At 38.6% G+C, this 19,771-nt stretch overlaps 1 protein-coding gene across 2 annotated transcripts in view; it reads left to right on the top strand.

The window, feature by feature from the left end:
- Positions 1 to 4,834: 4,834 nt before the first annotated feature.
- LOC137501528 (mitochondrial fission 1 protein-like) overlaps positions 4,835 to 19,771 on the top strand; it is an 86,413-nt gene continuing 71,476 nt past the window's right edge. The window contains exon 1 of one of the 2 annotated variants that reach the window (XM_068228653.1): positions 4,835 to 5,142. In XM_068228653.1, the coding sequence (XP_068084754.1) occupies positions 5,098 to 5,142 (45 nt within the window). In that variant the 5' untranslated portion in view covers positions 4,835 to 5,097. The remainder of the gene's footprint in view (positions 5,143 to 19,771) is intronic. The other variant, XM_068228652.1, reaches the window with a different exon arrangement.

Here is a 19,771-nt window from a genome sequence, read left to right as displayed (position 1 = left end):
ATTCATACGTTAGAAGTAACAAACATGAATGTAGCGTGAATGATTGCTGAAAAAAAAACAGGCGGGAACAATGGCAACAGGGCACTCAGAATGAGGAGATAAAGGCAAAGTTAGGAATGAACTCTATTAGTGAAGCTGTATGCATAAAGCGGCTTTGGTGGTGGACCATGTGAGGCAAATGGAGGAGAATTTGTTACCTAGGAGAATAATGGACTGGTCCGGTAAACAAGCTGACCATCGCTAATTTGGGTTTCAGAAGTTTTTTAACTTAAGGGCGAATCTTACTATGTCCTAAGAAGGATCTTAGGTGCATAATAAATTATTTTTCACAATTTGTAAGTGATTATACCCGACGCCTGTGAGGGCATAAAGGGAAAATAGAAAGAAGAAGTAAGTGATTATTAAATGAAAATATTTGCCAAGCTCTAAGACTACCACAGTATCCATGTTTATGATGTCATAGATCAAAATCAACTTGATGAACGTCACCACGATTATATTATGACATCACAAGCCAATATCTGACATTTAAATTTGCGTTAAAACACAAGGCACACGATGGATTACAGCAGAAAATGATTCCTTCACATCACAAAATACTAAGTTTACCATAGATCTCACAATGTACTTTTTAAAGGACTTGGTCATGGAGGATAAGAGAATTACATGGACACCAAGACAATGATGGTTAGACTCGGTTTCTAATGATTGAAAGATAAGATGTATGGAACTAAACGTGGTCACAGAGCTAGTTAGAAATATAGGATTGTGGAGGTATATATATATTTCGTATGGAACAAATGATTTACAATATTTAACACAGGTATGCACGTAATAAATTAAAAATGGATATCAAGACCCTTCAGCCACGAAAGCGCTGGAGTTAATGCTTTCATGAGCTCTTCCCAACACCTGTGAATCTGCGCTGTGGACACTCCCGAATGATGTGGTTCATTGTCTGTTCTTGAGCTCCGCAGTCGCAAGCAGGTGAATCTAGCCATCTCCATTTGTGCATCGTTGCTTTGCACCTACCATGACCAGTTCGTACGCGGTTTAGTTGGCACCACGTAGCTCTTGGTAGATCAGTTCCTGGAACATGCTGGGAAGGATCATCTAATTGGATTTGACGAGATGACGAAAAATCTCTCCACCCTTCCTTCCAGACTTTGTTGATGTTGAAAGGCCCTGGCTGCTTAATAATATGATCAACCCAAATAGGCTTCCTGGATTTCAGACGCATGGTTGGTGGATTACTCAGCACTGAGTGAATCGGAAGGTGTTTAAAGTCAGGACAGATGTAAGTTTTCCAAGTTTGGGCAGCAGCTTGTTGTCTTCTCAGTTGTGGAGGAGATATACCGGTACTTGCCAGTACGTGCAACCATGACACAGGGGTTGATCGTAATGTGCCCGTTACGATCCTTAAGGTCTCATTGAGCTGAGTATCCACTCTGTGGACATGGGCACTTCTATACCATACCGGTGCACAGAATTCGGCAACAGAGTGGACCAGTGCAAGGCTTGCGATACGAAGAGTACTTGCATCAGCACCCCATGTTGTGCCGGCTAGTTTGCGAATGATGTTATTCCTGGCCCTAAGCTTTCCTGCAGTATTCTCGAGGTGTTTTCTGTAAGTCAGACAGCGTTCCAGAGTAACTCCCAGGTATTTGGGGGTGTATAGTATGTTCACAGAGGTTTGCAGACTGAATGCTGAACAGTCTATAATGAAGATGTATGTAAACAAACTAGTGCATTGCACCATTGTGCATGTTTAAATCGCCAATGAATAGTATTTTTTTAAACCATAAATTAATAACAGAATCTGAGAGAGCAAAATATGTAATTGAATGTTTCAGTGACATAGGATATGTAGGGAAAGAAATATCTTACCTAAGGAATCAAATATCCTTAGAGCTATGAATTTGATGTTGTTCCTCAAGATCTGTTATTAAATCTACTTTGAAACGAAAGCTTGCAGTACACAGAGGTTCCAAACAGCGATTCATTACTTCCTCCTTCTCTCCATGGACTAATTGCATATGTCCCGCCATATTTTTAGAATTTATACTCATATTTCACTGACAGCAAAAGATCTGATAAGTCGAAACAATCCATCCATATAGAATTAAACGTAATAATGGATCAAGTGAAACATACCGAGCAAATTGATTTATTATTATTATTATTATTATTATTATTATTATTATTATTATTATTATTATTATTATTATTACTTAAAAGACCAGAGAACAATAAATCGTGCAAACTTCATCCTGAATGCAAGACGATGTACCAGAAACCAAGCAGAGTTAAACGTAATAATAGACAAGCCCAGAATAATACCTGTAAATCGAGAATTTCATCCAGAATCCAAGACAATTTTTAACGTAATAATAGATCAAGTGAAACACATTGGACGTACAGAAAGCTAAACAGAGTGGCAGGCTATTCCGCAACGCTACGAAGATCGTCCCTCTAAAAATTCAAATCTTCGACCCTTGCCGCCAAACGCTGGGAAGTAGAACGCGGTAAAAATCCAAATTCGCTAGGAAGTAGTACGCGATAGAAATTCAAATCGCCGGCTTTACCGCCATTCTAATAGTTTAGTTGAATGCTGAGAGATGGCACATACAAAACACACCTTTAGCGCTCACACGGCTATTACTGAAATACAGACTCCTTAGCACTCCTTACAAGCATTCTCTTTGCTTACAAATTGTGCTGAAAAGCTACAAAGCTACAAAGCAAGAAAAACAGCTTTGTCAGCCCTGCACGCAGCAAAATTGCAGCGCACGAAAGAACGGCTGGAGTACTACGCTAATTTAAAAAGAAAATATAAAGCCATAGCTAAACAAGCCTGTCAGACGTTTTTGGAAAAGGAAGGAAAACGTTTAATTGAAGAGGCTACTCAGGACCCTTACAAAGCTTTGCGTCCTAAACAGCCAAAGTTTTCTCGTAATATACCAATGGATGTTTGGGAAGCGCACCTTCCTGTAATTCTTCAGGAGAGGGACACGCGGCCAATCAATTTTCATGTTGATCCAACAGTTATCCCGAATGACTCAGAGAGATTTACGCTTAAAGAAATAGAAGAAACTGTTAAAAGCCTAAAAAATGGGAAAGCATGTGGTCCAGAAAAGATTTATAATGAACATTTGAAAGGGATATTCCCAGTGTTGAAAGAATCCATCTGCCAGTTATTGAATGAATGTTTAAAACAGGGTAGGATACCTACCAGACAGCTGGGCTAAGTCCACAATAAAAATGATGTATAAGGGCAAAGGTGATACAGCAGACCCTAATCCGTACAGAGGAATTGCTCTGGAATGCACACTCTTAAAGACAGTGACTCAGTTAGTATGTAAGCGCCTCACAATATTAATAGACGACAAGCTCCCAGATTCCCAGTTTGGCTTCAGAAGAAAAAGATCAACTATTCAAGCATTGATTGTCTACAACAGTATATTAATGAAGCTCTCGCAATTCCAAAGGGAAAACTTCATGCAATCTTTATTGATTATTCTAAGGCTTTTGATACGATCAATAAAGTTATCGTATTAGAGAAGTTGCGAAACATCATCGGGCCTAGTTGTTATCTACTTCCAATCATCAAGAATCTCCTTACAGATAACTGGGTAGAGATTAGTGATGGCATCACCAAGTTATATCCGATATTTCAAACCATTGGCGTCCTTCAAGGCGACCCCCTAAGCCCATTGCTTTTCATTGCCGCCACAGCTGACATCGTACAAAGAATAGATTCAGAAAATGTCAATATTCTCATGTATGCAGATGACATGGTTCTGACGTCAACTTCTCAGTTAGATTTGCAGACTACTTTTAATAAAGTTACGTAATCCCAGAAGAGAACCAGCTGAGGTTAAATGAAAATAAGACTGTCTCTCTGACCTTCAGAAAAGGAGGAAAACGGGGAATATTCTTAATCTATGACCAGCAACTAAAGTCAGTCACAAATTTTAAGTACCTAGAAGTCACTTTTCAAACACCGGGGAACGTGTTCTCTTTACATGTAAAAGGCCGACTAAATGCTGCCATAAAATCCATTAACGACATCAGATCTTTGAGCAATCTCTCACTTTCATGTGCCATCGAGCTATTTCATCTAACGTTAGTCCTGTAGCCACCTATGGATTAGAAAATGTATGGATATATCTTGGAAAGACGCAACTACATAGTATAGAGAAGGTGAAAGCATTCTATTTAAAGAAAGTAAAGAAACTACTTCCCTCGTATACCAACTGTCGAGGGAATTATTCTTTGTGGAAGAGCTGCGTTTGAAACTACTGCTCCCGGCCACCCCAGCGTATAAGGAACTCCTACAAGAGCTTCAACAAAAGAGAGACAGCATATGGTGGGGCTTTTACCAGTGTGATGCGGTGATCAGCCGCAACTGGACTCAGGGAGGCTATGAGTTCAGACGCGTTGTGACCAGACTCTCAGTCCATGGGTTTCACCAACGCCTGTGTATTAAAGAGAGCTTTCATGAGCCAAGTCCGGACTGCAGGTGCAAAAGATGCGGCGAATTTTGTGAACGCTATCACGTACTTAAGTGTAAACTGAGAATAGAATCCTTAACAAAATTCTGTACAGACGACTGCTCATAAGATTTTTTTTCCATGCACATTTGTGCGCAATAAAACATTTATTTATTTATTTATTTAAAAGAGGGTATCCAGCGAGGAATCCAGGTGGCCGAGTGTTGGACTCGTATCCCCTACTGCTGATTGCGATGTCAAGCATCTTTTGTAGACTGTCAAGCATCTCTTGTAGACTGCCAACATATTATAGATCCAACAAAATTCCCACGTATATGATGCTCAGTGATATTTTTATTCACTGTACTGACGTATTATTTCTATAAGACAATTACACTTTCAATTTTGTATTGTTACTTCATCATAATAGAAACTTTAGCGTAAAGTACAATTGTATGTTCACGAACTATTTCTTAATAGCGGTTGGCTGCCATTGTATGATGCAAAGGGTTTCACAGGGTTTCTTGTCATTCTGTGGTTGAACTTGACGTACAACTTGTAAAACTGTATATAGTATTTGGTTGGCCAGAAATTTATCTGAAATATGGAAGATGTATTGGACGAAGTTGTTTCATCAGAGGACTTGAAGGTATGCAGTTTTTTGTTTCATGCCTACCGGTAGTTGTTAAATGCTCTTACGTCGTTTTGAATAGGTTATGTAAAGTATAGGTATACGGCTCCACCACATTTCTCGTCTGAAATTGATCATTTAGTAAAATGCAAGGTTATCTCTGATTATTATAATGTTTTGAAAATTCATTCTTGTTTATCAAACGGCTCTTCGTAAGTTAGAGCCTGATATGATTTTATAGGTTAAAGTAGTGTCGACGTATACATCTGCACTGGCCACAAAATCCAATTGGGAAAGACAAATCAAAATAGAGGAATTTACTGAAAAATAAGACTGAGCAGGACAACGTTCAGGAAATTATGATTCATCCTTGTACATTACATTGCTGACAGCACATTGTGGAGAAACAGATACTTAGTATGGTTCGGTACGAATGCAAGTCCGTGGCGGTTTCGGTGAAGTTGAAATGACAGTAGGTTGGACATGTAGCCATGTAAGACCCTGACAGATGGATCGCTAGGACCTCCCACTGGAAGCCATGGGTACAGACTGATGTTGGAAGGTTCCGAATGAGGTATCTTGATGACCTCAAGAAAACAGGAACACTGTTGTACCAGTATGGAAGAGGCCTACATCAGCAATGGGTGGATAGTAACCAAGGATGATGATTTGGGCAATAGGTATAAAACCACCTCATAATATTATACCAGTGGTATTTTTGTCTCTTCCTTTGAAGAATATGGAAATTATAATTAGGTGACTGCATCATATAATTGTGTGATGTGTCCTATTTCATGTTATGTGCCCTTTGACACATTGCAAAATAATGAATGTTTCCTTTAGGTGTATCTCATTGCTTGCATGTTGGTTTAATGCCAAAAACTTCATAATTGGTCCGTATTGAAAAAAGATTTACATTCAAAGATAAAGGGTAGGATTCTCCACCTGTTCAATAGTAAATGTAGATTGCATGTTGGTTACGTGTTGATACAGAAGTGGCTGAGCGAGTTAGCTGTGTGGTTTGGGTCGTGTAGCTGTCAGCTTGCTTTCGGGAAATGGTGGATTTGAATACCACAGCAGTTCTGAAGATGTTTTTCCGTGGTTTCACATTTTTACCCTGTCGGGCTGAGTGGCTCAGACGGTTGAGGCACTGGCCTTCTGACCCCAACTTGGCAGGTTTGATCCTGGCTCAGTCCAGTGGTATTTGAAGGTGCTCAAATACGTCAGCTTTGTGTTGGTAGATTTACTGGCATGTAAAAGAACTCCTGCGGGACAAAATTCTGGCACCTCGCCGTCTCCGAAAACCGAAAAAGTAGTTAGTGGAACGTAAAGCAAATAACATTATTATTACATTTTCACCCCAGGCAAATGCTGGGGCTGCTACCTTCCCAGTCGTATGACTTTCCCATCCTTGTGTTGCCGATATTGTTGTTGTTGTTGTTGTTTGAGTCATCAGTCCACAGACTGGTTTGATGCACCTCACCATGCCACCCTATCCCGTGCTAACCTTTTCATTTCTACGTAACTACTGCATCCTATATCTGCTCTAATCTGCTTGTCATATTCAAGATATGTCCTATCAATCTATCTCTTCTTCTCATCAAATGTAGCCAAATCGATCTCCTCTCGCCAATTCAATTTGGTATCTCTTCATTTGTGATTCGATCTGTCCATCTCGCCTGCAGCATTCTTCTGTAACACCACATTTGAAAAGATTCTATTCTCTTTCTTTCTGAGCTAGTTATCGTCAATGTTTCACTTCCATACAATGTCACTCTCCACACGAAAGTCTTCAAAAACATCTTCCTAATTCCTATATCAATGTTTGAAGTGAGCAAATTTCTTTTCTTAAGAAAGCTCTTCATTGCGTATGGTAATCTCCTTACTTCTGCCATCGTTAGTTATTTTACTACCCAAGTAACAATGTTCATCTACTTCCTTTAAGACTTCATTTCCTAATTTAATATTTCCTGCATAACCTGCTTTCGTTCGACTGCACTGCATTACTTTTGTTTTGGACTTATTTATTTTCATCTTGTACTCTTTACCCAAGACTTCATTCAGCAGCTTCTCGAGATCTTCTGCAGTTTCAGATAAAATAACAATAGGCTATCATTGGCAAATCTCAAGGTTTTGAATTTCTCTCCTTGGATTGTGATTCCCTTTCCAAATTCCTGTTTGATTTCCTTTACTGCCTGTTCTTTGTAAACATTGAAAAGGAGGGGGGACCAATTGCAGCCTTGCTTCACTCCTTGCTGGATTGCTGCGTCTTTTTCAAAGCCCTCCATTCTTATCACTGCAGACTGATTTTTTATAGAGATTGTAGATAATTCTTCGTTCTTGGTATCTGATCCCAATCACCTTCACAATCTTAAATAGCTTGGTCCAATCAACATTATCGAATGCCTTTTCTAGATCTACGAATGCCATGTATGTGGGCTTGTCCTTCTTGATTCGATCCTCTAAGATCAGACGTAAAGTCAGGATTGCTTCACTTGTTCCTACATTTCTTCTGAAGCCAAATTGATCTTCTCCCAACTCAGCTTCAACTTGTTTTTCCATTCTTCTGTGAACAATACGTGTTAAAATTTTACAGGCATTAGATACTAAACTAATGGTGTGATAGTTTTCACACCTGTCAGCACCGGCTTTTTTGGGAATAGGTATAACAACATTCTGCAGAAAATTGGATGGGACTTCTCCTGTCTCATACATCTTACACACTAAATGGAATAACCTTGCCATGCTGGTTTCTCGTAAGGTAGTCAGTAATTCAGAGGGAATGTCATCAATTCCAGGTGCCTTGTTCCCATTTAGGTCGCTCTCAGCTCTGTCAAACTCTGACCTCAAAATTGGTCTCCCATTTCATCAACATCAACAGCCTCTTCTTGTTCCAGAACCAAATTATCTACATCTTCACCTTTATACAACTGTTGGATATGTTCCTGCCATCTTTCTGCTTTGTCTTCTTTCCCTAGAAGTGGCTTTCCATCTGAGCTCTTAATATTCATACACCTAGATTTCCTTTCTCCAAAGGTTTCCTTGATTTTCCTGTATGCAGCATCTACCTTTCCTAGGACCATACAACCTTCGACATCTTTGCACTTCTCCTTCAGCCAGTCTTCCTTAGCTACCTTGCACTTTCTGTCCACTTTATTCTTTAATCGCCTGTATTCATTTCTGCCCTCTTCATTTCTAGCATTCTTGTATTTTCGTTGTTCATCAATCAGGTCTAGTACCTCCTGAGTTATCTGCTGATTCTTAGTTGATCTTTTCTTCCTTTCTAACATTTCTTCAGCAGCCCTGCTGACTTCATTTCATTTCATGTTGCCGATAGTGCAGCGATAAACCACTAGGAAAATAAATACAGAAGTTTGCAAAAGTGTCAATCTATGAATTTACCATACCTTTTAGTGTTTGTAAATTAAATCCTGTGATCCTGTGTCCAGCACTGAAACCTGTTTTCTTGGGTACCTACAAGAAATGCAGTAGGGTATGCATGTGATATATCCAAATATTTTACAGTGTCACAGTAGGCCTATTTAAGAGAAGTCAAATATTGAAAACTAGGGATGACTGTAGGATCAGAATCAAGGCCAGTTTTATGTCAGTGTAAGTAAAAGAGGCTTAAATCAGATGGAGTTGTTTGAACAGTTCTGTTGGCCGTGTCATTATGTATTATGTAGGATTATTGTTACATCAGGATTACCATTACATCCTTTAGTGGATAAATGACTTGAGCATAACCTTGTTGATAGAGATGTTTTATTCTCCCCCTTCAGGCTTGTCCTGCACATGGAGACTGCAGCTTGAAGAGATTGAAGCTGATGAGTACTGATGGTGGTCATCTAGTTCTGTGTGTTTATTAATGTTCAATTTTTTTGTCATTCAGTTTCTTGTTTGTGTTTCTTTGCTGCCTGTATTTCAAACTCTGATATTCCATTCTGTTGACTGTACTGAGATGATGTGGCAAATATCCAAGGTGACAATTGAGCATTGTAGTTTTTATATATATATCAACCCATTATGTGTAAAGAGTTTCTCATGGCCACTTACACTTTCTATTGTGACATGTACACATGGTTTTATAGATTGTGCTCTTTGATGACATATTGTATATGTACTGTAGTTTCTGTTCATGCATTTAACTGTCTGGGAAGATTTCAGTGTTTTCTTTGATCAGGATGACACAAACCAAATTGATACATTTTACAAAACATTTCTAGATATCAAAGTATCCTTAAATTTTTTAGTTCATCGTTCTAGCCATTCTGAAATTCTAGTAACTACAGGTAGTCTGATTTTGAAATAAAACTGTTATTTAGCCTAAATGCTGTTCTTTTGATAACATTGAAGTCACGTTTTCCATTCATAGAATTCTGCAGAGACCAAAATGAGCTGTAATCAGATGGTATAGTGTTAGTTGAAAATGCTGGGTAAGGTGAGATATCCTAGTAAGTCTTTTTTTTTTGTGTGGGTGATCAGTTTGGTGGAATATCTTCAATTGGGTGTTTTGCACACATCTGAAGTAATGGTCTTATGTGGGAGTCTTTCGTAGTGATGAATGCCCTTGAAATTTCACACAGTAGAGCACATCATTCTCTGCATTGTTTAAAAAATATATATATTAACCTGTTGTGTGTGAAAAGTTTCTATTGGCAACTTTTTTACTTTCTGTTATGACATGTTTTATAGAGAGTGTGTTTATTTATTTAGTCTTTATCCTGATCAAAGAAAACACGAATCTTTCCAGGCAAGTAAGTGCATTGTATAAGAACAGAAACTACAGTAGATAAAACATATCCAAAGAGCAATTTATAAAACCATGTGTACATGTCACTATAGAAAATAGAATTTTCAAGAGAAAATTTTCGCACATAACGTGTCTATACATATCATAAAAAATAAATACATGCATATGTTGGAGGTTTATCAGAGTAATTCTGGGATTATTAAAGCCCTGCATTGATGGGTAATATTTTTTCATCACCATTTACCATTTTATTTCAAGAATGGTTTCATTTCACAGCGTCTTGAGAGCTTATGTCAAAATGAATGTCCATGGAATTTTCCTCCAACAGGTTTTGTGCTACATAAACTTTACCAGATGTTGAGGAACAGTTCTTCTCCTTTTCTTCTGATATAGTCCCCTCAGTGAAGGCTGGCAACCATAGTAGAGTAATTTGTCCTTATGTTTCCTGTATCAGAATTGCTGTACTGTTGAGCGTCTGTTGGAAGTTCTGCACCCTGATAATAGATTGTATCTTGTCATTTCGGAAGATATGATTGAGGCTGCTTTCTTGCACTTTGCAAGGGTTAAGACTTGCTATGATTTTCTGGCTCCTCTTATGAACCGTGAGTACTGTAGGGAATTTTGATTGTTTCTGCGAACTTGTAACCCTTCTAGATGAGAGTCTTGTAAGTTGTCGCACATCCACATGTAAACGGTTATGACATATGTGCACACCGTTGATGTGCAATGCTATTTATGGATGGGGAACAGGTTGTCCGCTCTAAGGGCTGGTTTACACGGGTAGAGTAGCGAGGCGAGTAGAGTAGTTAGTAGAGTAGCCACGTTACTCTACTCTACCGCTGTCTGGTAGAGTTGACACTCGTATCGTTCATACGGGAGTAGAGTCATACAGTAGAGTAGAGTACAGTAGTAGCACCATGTCAAGACGTAAGCACATCGTAAGGAAGTGTTTAAAGACATTTACAAACATATTACTGCAAGAGGTTAGTGAAGCGTTAGAAGAAGAAGTAAATGAGGAAAAAAGGGAATGGGTAAGAGGCTGGCTTAGTAGGAGAGATACACTCGGGGCATCAGCATTAATTCTGAGAGAACTTGGCAATTTGGAGAAATATGGGGGGACAAACTCGACACAGTTGGCCAAGAACATGAGGGATCGTCTTAGGAATCATTTTGTTAATGAAGGAGCAGTTCCCTGGCAGTACAAGCATGTATTTTAACCCAGGAACACAAACGATTGAATTTTTATGACTTTATTCATTATTGTACAGAAAGTAACGACAGTGTAATCGTCCCCTCAGGATTTTACTAGTCTTCATCTGTGAATACTTTAGTGGTGATTTCTAAGATAAAACTATATGAACGAGCTCCAGTCTAATTATAGATCATAATTCTGGCGAAGGTTTTTGTTCCACGGTGAAGGGGTGAGGTACTCCTTTCCCCAGTTAGACTGTAGTGATGTTTCTATTTCCATTTTTTTGTATTTCAGCCAACCTAAATCTTATCCGAATGAAATTTTACAGAATTCATTTCAAAAGTTATAGAAAGAATACCCATTGGCCATCAGTGTGTTGTCTCAGAACCCACGAGTCTCAAAACTCACGAGTATCAAAATTCACGAATTCTAAGAAGAGGATTAGCAAGAATAGGTTTCTCTATCTGGGCCAGTCTCAAACCTCATGAGCAGGACCAGTTCTTCTTTGAATGGATATATGCCCACCCTACTAGTGATGATATAATCGGATATTTTTTAAAAATCAAATAACTTCCATCCGGTTATTTAAATAATGGAAGAAATAATCAAATGAATTTCAAATATCATTCAGTTATATTGCGTAGAATAATCGGTTGCGTCATGAATAAATTTTTCGGTGTAAGTGTGTCGGATGGATAATCGATTGAATTATGTGAATATATGAAAAATAGAAATATGCCTCTTTTTTTTTTTGCAATCCATGAAGTCCAATGCTGAAGACGGCACAAACACTCAGTTCCCGAGCCATAGGAATTAACAAATGAAAGTGAAAATCCCGGCCAGGAGTCGAACCTGGGACTCCCTGGACGCATTGAACCACAGGCCAGCATGCTAACCATGTATCCATGCAGCCGGACGACATAAAATTAAAGTAGGTATATTGCCTGCTGCTAGTTAAAATAAATTTTCAGTTGGTAGTAATTACCGGGGCTTAGTTCTATTATGAGGCCAGAAGACGGCATTTACTTATATAAGAAACTTTATTTTACCGATATTAAATATTACGACTGTTAATTCACTCATTTAGTTTCATTAGAGATTAATTTGGTCATGAATCTCATCGCAGGGAAATTAAATTACTTATCTCCATTCCCTTCAGAAAGTGGGCGAGTATGATGAATGGTCTCTGATACGCTTTCCAAAAATAATATGAACTCATGCTCCACACGTATGACTGAGTCATGTACTCCCAGATGCCTACTTAGCATAGATTGATATATTACATCACGCCCCCACGTGATTACACGAAATGCAATGTTATATACTCGTAGTATTGACTACTTGGGTCACCAAATTTATAAAATCATAAATTAAAATGTGTCAGAATTTTATCTAAAATATAGCGAAGTAGCCAATCGCTATCTTTGACATTCTGTTGCTGTATGACTTAAAAAAGACTCCACAGCGCTGATGTTGATGATATTTTATGATGGTGGTTCTTTCCCCAGCCAAGAAAATGTGGAAAGGTTCATTAAAAATCAATAAGTGTTGAAAACAATGAAGGAAAAGGTGGTGGTGGTGATTACTGTTTTAAGAGGGAGTGCAACTGGGCAGCCATCCTCTATTAATACTAATCAGAGGGAAAAAATGGAAGGTGGCCCATACTTCGAGAAAATGAAGGTTTCAGGCAAAGAAAGACAAGGGCCTTTTCTAAAAAATGTAAGTACACCTGGGGCCCCTTTTAGTCACCTCTTACGATAGGCAGAGGATACTGTGGATGTTACTCTGCCACCCCAACACACAGGCGAAAATAATGGTTGGTGAATGACACAGAGGTGTATTATTATTATTTGCTAGGGGCTTTACGTCGCACCGACACAGATAGGTCTTATGGCGACGATGGAATAGGAAAGGCCTAGGAGTTGGAAGGAAGCGGCCGTGGCTTTAATTAAGGTACAGCCTCAGCATTTTCCTGGTGTGAAAATGGGAAACCACGGAAAACCATCTTCAGGGCTGCCGATAGTGGGATTCGAACCTACTATCTCCCGGATGCAACATTATTATTATTATTATTATTATTATTATTATTATTATTATTATTATTATTATTATTATTATCATCAAAACATTTTTCTGTGGTCTTAAAGGTAATATAACGTATTTTTCCTTTTGATATAAATTTAATGTTAATGTTATTGTGGCTTCAGGAGAGGCCTGGTGAGTGAGTCACCGCGCACCTCACCCCTCCTGCCGTCATCGCAGGCAGCTGCTATCTGGAGTCGTGGATTTTGAGACTCATTGGAATATTAATTTAGCTATAAGTTTGCAGTCGTGAGTTTTGATACCATTTGCTACTAATTTTCGCACGTGAGTTTTGAGACTAACCGGCCATAAGTACACTGTGAATTACGCTGGCGTAGGCCTAATTTGCAGTAGCTTCTTCGCCATAAATATCCCAATTATTGATCTATTTAATTTTTTTTGTTCGTTGCTTGTACGGCCCAGGTGTAGAGCTTAAGCTTCTAGATCTGACACTGTACTGTAAACAATAATTATTTTGGATATTCCAAACAACATATGAAAACTATTCAATTTGTTGGGGAAATTACTGTTATTGCTGAAAATTAACGGCAGTGGCAAGTGATATGTAGAAGATCCCTATGTATGTTATTAATATGATTGATGTACACAGTCCTGCACCATTGTATTGCCTAACTTAAACATGTCGAGATACATGATGAACACACTGTGTAACATTGAAACTTGAGAAATCTTCATATGAAGTGAAAATCCAGCTGACACTTGTTTATATTTTATGTTGCATCTTCGAGTGTAGATGTCTGCGGCACCACCTCCAGACTTCTTGGATCTTTGTATTTTCATGAGTTCTTGATTGTATGTACATCGTAAATTGTTTATTTTCTGTTTCAGTTTGGTTAACCCAAAACCCTCTTTACCCATCTTCGCAATCAAGTCCTCTTCCGCCGCCCGTCTCATATTCTTATTTCTATAAGTAACGCTGTTTATGTTCAATAAACATTCTTTTTCGCTTTAGAGCTCCACAAATTTGCAAGTTTCTTCTTCCGTCCACTTCATTTTGCTGCCAAATAAACGCTCAACGTAATACCACTGTCTGTATACACATGCAAATACAGCAGTCGAATGACGTGCCAGCTGAAAAATGGAGCGTCCTCGGACTTCTCCGCCAGCTCTCGGAGCTCGGTTCCAGTGGAGGGGGAAGGATAGTGGTAGAGTTACTTTACCGCAGCGGAAACCCACTCTACTCTACTGCCTACTAACTACGCTACTCTACTTGCTACTATCCCGGTCGTTTACACGATGCTAGTAGCTCTACTATCCACTCTACTCGCCTCGCTACTCTGCCCGTGTAAACCAGCCCTTAGCGCCATTAAGACTTCTTTCACACGAGAATAATAATAAATAAAACCTGCCCAAAATGAAACTATTTTCTTCGCTGCACAGGGTCCACTATCTTGCTATGCCGGACCTGCCTTCTCCATTTTACTCAGTCCTGTACGTCTTGTGGGCTGAGTTCTGCAACCTGCATATTTTCTGTGATGGAGTCCATCCACGCTTTCATTGGTCTTCCATATGGACAACAACCCCCAGGGTTACTTTTGCCACAGAACTGCTGTCTTGACGTATGACATGACCATACCATCAAAGCCATATCTCTCACCTTTTCTACAATCATGGCCACGCCTAGTCTTTGTCACACCTCTTAGTTTGTCACATGGTTGTGTAGTGTTAGGCTGAGTGTCCATCAGAGCACTTTCATCTCCATGGTGTGGATGATTTGGCCTAGTTTCCTTACCATAGGGCGACATTCTGATCCGCAGAGAGCTGCAGGTCACACTACTGTCTTATGTATGGTACTTTTGCCTTGAGGTATTCGGGCATGTGCTTGTCACAGAGAACACCGGCAACTCACCTTCACTTCAGCCATGCTGCATTTACTCTTGACCTGACACTGTTAGTGGCGTCACTGTCAGTTCTTACCAGTGACCCAAGGTATTTAAACTATGTGGTCTTCTTCAAGTCATGGTTGTTGATGCTGCCCTTGGTTTCGGGGCCACGTTCTAGGTAATAAGTTTCTTGGATGTTGTGCCTCGGTCTATTTTCAGCCAGTCTGTACAGTAGAGTCTCAGAAATCAGAGGTTCTGTTAAATCCAAGTGTTTTTTGAATTTTTCTTTTCACAAATTAAAAAAAAAATTTCTACAGCATTTCATTCCCTGGTTATTTCTGCCATGTCATCGTGCTGTGGCTCCTATCTACTGAGATCACGCACATGTTTGTTGTCGTACCGCATGGATGAAGAGTGATAAACACTATGAACATAGGCACATTAATCACTGAAACGTTGAATGAATCAACAGAAAATAGTGAGAAAGAATTTTTAGTAGAGACTGTGCCAAATAGTCTCATAATGAGGGTCTTGCTATGTTGGAGGAGGAACTACGCTATGTAGAACAACCAGAGGAAACTATCACTATCACTACTGATCTGCATTTAGGGCAGTCGCCCAGGTGGCAGATTCCCTATCTGTTGTTTTCTTAGCCTTTTCTTAAATGATTGCAAAGAAATTGGAAATTTATTGAACATCTCCTTTGGTAAGTTATTCCAATCCCTAACTCCCCTTCCTATAAACAAATATTTGCCCCAATTTGTCCTCTTGAATTCCAACTTTATTTTCATATTGTGATCTTTCCTACTTTTAAAGACACCATCCAAACTTATTCGTCTACTGATGTCCTCCCACGCCATCTCTCCACTGACAGCTCGGAACATACCACTTACATGTTATAAACCTCATTTTAGGTCCGTATTGAAAATTTAACAGTTCAACAATGATAAAGGTGTTTTAATTTATTCCACCTATTCAATACTATACGTGATAATATAAGTATTGAATAGGTGGAATAAATTAAAACACCTTTATCATTGTTGAACATACCACTTAGTCGAGCAGCTCGTCTCCTTTCTCCCAAGTCTTCCCAACCCAAACTTTGCAACATTTTTGTAACGCTATTCTTTTGTTGAAAATCGCCCAGAACAAATTGAGCTGCTTTTCTTTGGATTTTTTTCCAGTTCCTGAATCAAGTAATCCTGGTAAGGGTCCCACACACTGGAACCATACTCAAGTTGAGGTCTCACCAGAGACAAATATGCTCTCTCCTTTACATCCTTACCACAACCCCTAAATACTCTCATAACCATGTGCAGAGATCTGTACCCTTTATTTACAATCATATTTATGTGATTACCCCAATGAAGATCTTTCCTTATATTTATACCTAGGTATTTACAATGATCCCCAAAGGGAACTTTCACCCCATCAACACAGTAATTAAAACTGAGAGGACTTTTCCTATTTGTGAAACTCAGCAACCTGACTTTTATCCCCGTTTATCATCATACCATTGCCTACTGTCCATCTTGCAACATTATCAAGGTCATTTTGCAGTTGCTCACAATCTTGTAACTTATTTATTACTCTGTACAGAATAACATCATCTGCGAAAAGCCTTATCTCTGATTCCACTTCTTTATACATATCATTGATATATATATAAGAAAACATAAAAAAACTGCCTTGAGGAATTCACCTCTTAATTTTTACAGGGACAGATAAAGCTTCACCTGCTCTAATTCTCTGAGTTCTATTTTCTAGAAACAGAGCCACCCATTCAGTCACTCTTTTGTCAAGTCCATTTGCACTCATTTTTGCGAGTAGTCTCCCATGATCTACCCTATCAAATGCCTTAGATAAGTTAATCGCAATACAGTCCAATTGACCTCCTGAATCCAGGATATCTGCTATATGTTGCTGGAATCCTACAAGTTGGGCTTCAGTGGAATAGCCTTTCCTAAACCCAAACTGCCTTCTGTCAAACCATTTATTGATTTTGCAAACATGTCTTGTATAATCAGAAATAATTTCCCAAAGCTTACATACAATGCATGTCAAACTGACTGGCCTGTAATTTTCAGCTTTATGCCGATCACCCTTTCCTTTATATACAGCGGCTACTATAGCAACTCTCCATTCATTTGGTAAAGTTCCTTCATGCAAACAAAAATCAAACAAGTACTTCAGATATGGTACTATATCCCAACCCATTGTCTTTAGTATATCCCCTGAAACCTTATCAATTCCAGCTGCTTTTCTAGTTTTCAACTTTTGTATCTTACTGTAAATGTCATTGCTGTCATAGGTAAAATTTAATACTTATTTAGTATTAGTCACCTCCTCTATCTGGACATTATCATATAACCAACAATCTTTACATACTGCTGACTGAATACTTCTGCCTTTTGAAGATCCTCGCATACACGCTCCCCTTGTTCATTAATTATTCCCAGAATGTCCTTCTTGGAACCTGTTTCTGCCTTAAAGTACCTATACATACTCTTCCATTTTTCACTAAAATTAGTGTGGCCACCAATTATGCTTGCCATCATGTTATCCTTAGCTGACTTCTTTGCTAGATTCAATTTCCTAGTAATTTCCTTCAATTTTTCCTTACTTCCACAGTCATTTCTAACTCTATGTTGTTCCAACCTGCACCTCCTTCTTAGTCTCTTTACTTCCCTGTTATAATATAGTGGATCTTTACCATTCCTTACCACCTTTAAAGGTACAAATCTATTTTCACATTCCTCAACAATTGCTTTAAACCCATCCCAGAGTCTGTTTACTCCCTCAGGCACCCTACCCTTTAAGCGATGGTGTGACATTGCTTCACAGAAATGATCCAACATTCAGAAACAGTAGTTAGTTAAGGACTTTTTCAAACAATAAGCCTAATTGATGCCATAGCACTGTAAGAAATGACAATACAGTACCTTAGCTTCAATCGTTGCCGATTTTTTCATGTTTCACGATTTTTCCTCTATTGCTTTGTGTACTCTCAGTTATTCCAAATCCAAGGTATCTTCCCCTCCGCCCCCAATTACCTCAGATTGTCGAGACTCGGGGAGGTGGTGTCTGTATGTCGGCAGAAACCGTACCCAGATAGGATGAATAGTAGAGGCGATAGTGCTGGAACTATCATTTCAGCAATTTTTTTCTTCTTCTTTGTTTTTTTTCTGTGGAATATTGTGCTTTAGTACAATAACTAAGAATAATATGCAAACTATTTATGTGCACAAAAACATTTGATCATTGTGTGTTGCTTATTGAATACATGATTGTAGTACTTTTTAGATTCATTAAATTATATTGTCGCGAGTTGCTGTTCATTTTCACCAATCACTTCAGTGTTCTCCCCCACCGTATGCATTGTATGTTTCAAAATCACCATTATTGTATGTAATTTCTATTATAAATATTGTAATGAAAACATTTTAAGGAAGTACTACACTTATTCACATTAATTCAGCTTAAAGTCTGGCATCAATATAAGCATAATTGAGAAACTGAGAAACAGTGCAGTGTTTATCATAAGGACAGGATAAGAACTGTTGGAGGGGGAGTATTCATCGTCGTCATCATCATCATCATCATCATCATCATCAAGTTTCCACTCCAGTTTCCCGGGTGTGGTTTGCAAGCGCTCTCTATTTTAGTCTATTCATGTACCACTACTCCTTCAAGACTTCATCCCAGTTGATTCCTTTCGATGTGATATCTTTCACTTGGTCCAGCCATCTCCTGTTAGGTCTTCCAACAGGTCTCTTTCCAGTAATCTCAGTATGCAACCATTGTTTTGCAATTCTTCTTTCTGTTGTACGTTTGACGTGACCAAACCATCGCAAACGTTCCCTAGTTTTGGTCTCAATCAATTAATCAATACTGATCTGCATTTAGGGCAGTCGCCCATGTGGCAGATTCCCTGTCTGATGTTTTCCTAGCCTTTTCTTAAATGATTTCAATGACATTGGAAATTTATTGAACATCTCCCTTGGTAAGTTATTCCAATCCGTAATTCCCCTTCCTATAAATGAATATTTGCCCCAATTTCTCCTCTTGTATTTCAACTTTATCTTCATATTGTGACCTTTTCTACTTTTAAAGACGCCACTTAAATTAATTCGTCTACTAATGTCATTCCACGCCATTTCTCCGCTCACAGCTCGGAACATACCAGTCATTTTACATGTTATAAATCTGATAGTCTGTTTATGTAACCACTATAAGTGAAAATAAAAGTATTGAATAGGTGGATTAAATTAAAACACCTTTATTGTTGTTGAATTGTTGTTGAACGTACCACTCAGTCGAGCAGCTCGTCTCCTTTTTCCCAGTTCTTCCCAGCTCAAACTTTGCAACATATTTGTAACGCTACTCTTTTGTTGGAAATCACCCAGAACCAGTCGAGCTGCTTTTCTTTGGATTTTTTCCAGTTCTTGAATCAAGTAATCCTGGTGAGGGTCCCATACACTGGAACCATACTCTAGTTGGGATCTTGCCAGAGACTTATAAGCCCTCTCCTTTACATCCTTACTACAAATAATATACAAAGTTTATTCCACCTACTCAATATTGTACAGTAATTGCAATGTTTATAAACACATTACAATATATTATCAAGGTACTAGTTTCGACCTTATATGGGTCATCATCAGCCTAACTAAGATACACTTATGGATATGCCGAAGTCCTAAGACAGAATTACTTTGTGGAAATAAGATTTAAAAGAATGAACTGTGTATGTGAAGTGATAATGTAGATATAAAA

The sequence above is a fragment of the Anabrus simplex genome, chromosome 7, assembly GCF_040414725.1.
Source record: "Anabrus simplex isolate iqAnaSimp1 chromosome 7, ASM4041472v1, whole genome shotgun sequence".
NCBI classification, from domain to species: domain Eukaryota; kingdom Metazoa; phylum Arthropoda; class Insecta; order Orthoptera; family Tettigoniidae; genus Anabrus; species Anabrus simplex.
This window is presented reverse-complemented; position numbering and strand designations above follow the sequence as displayed.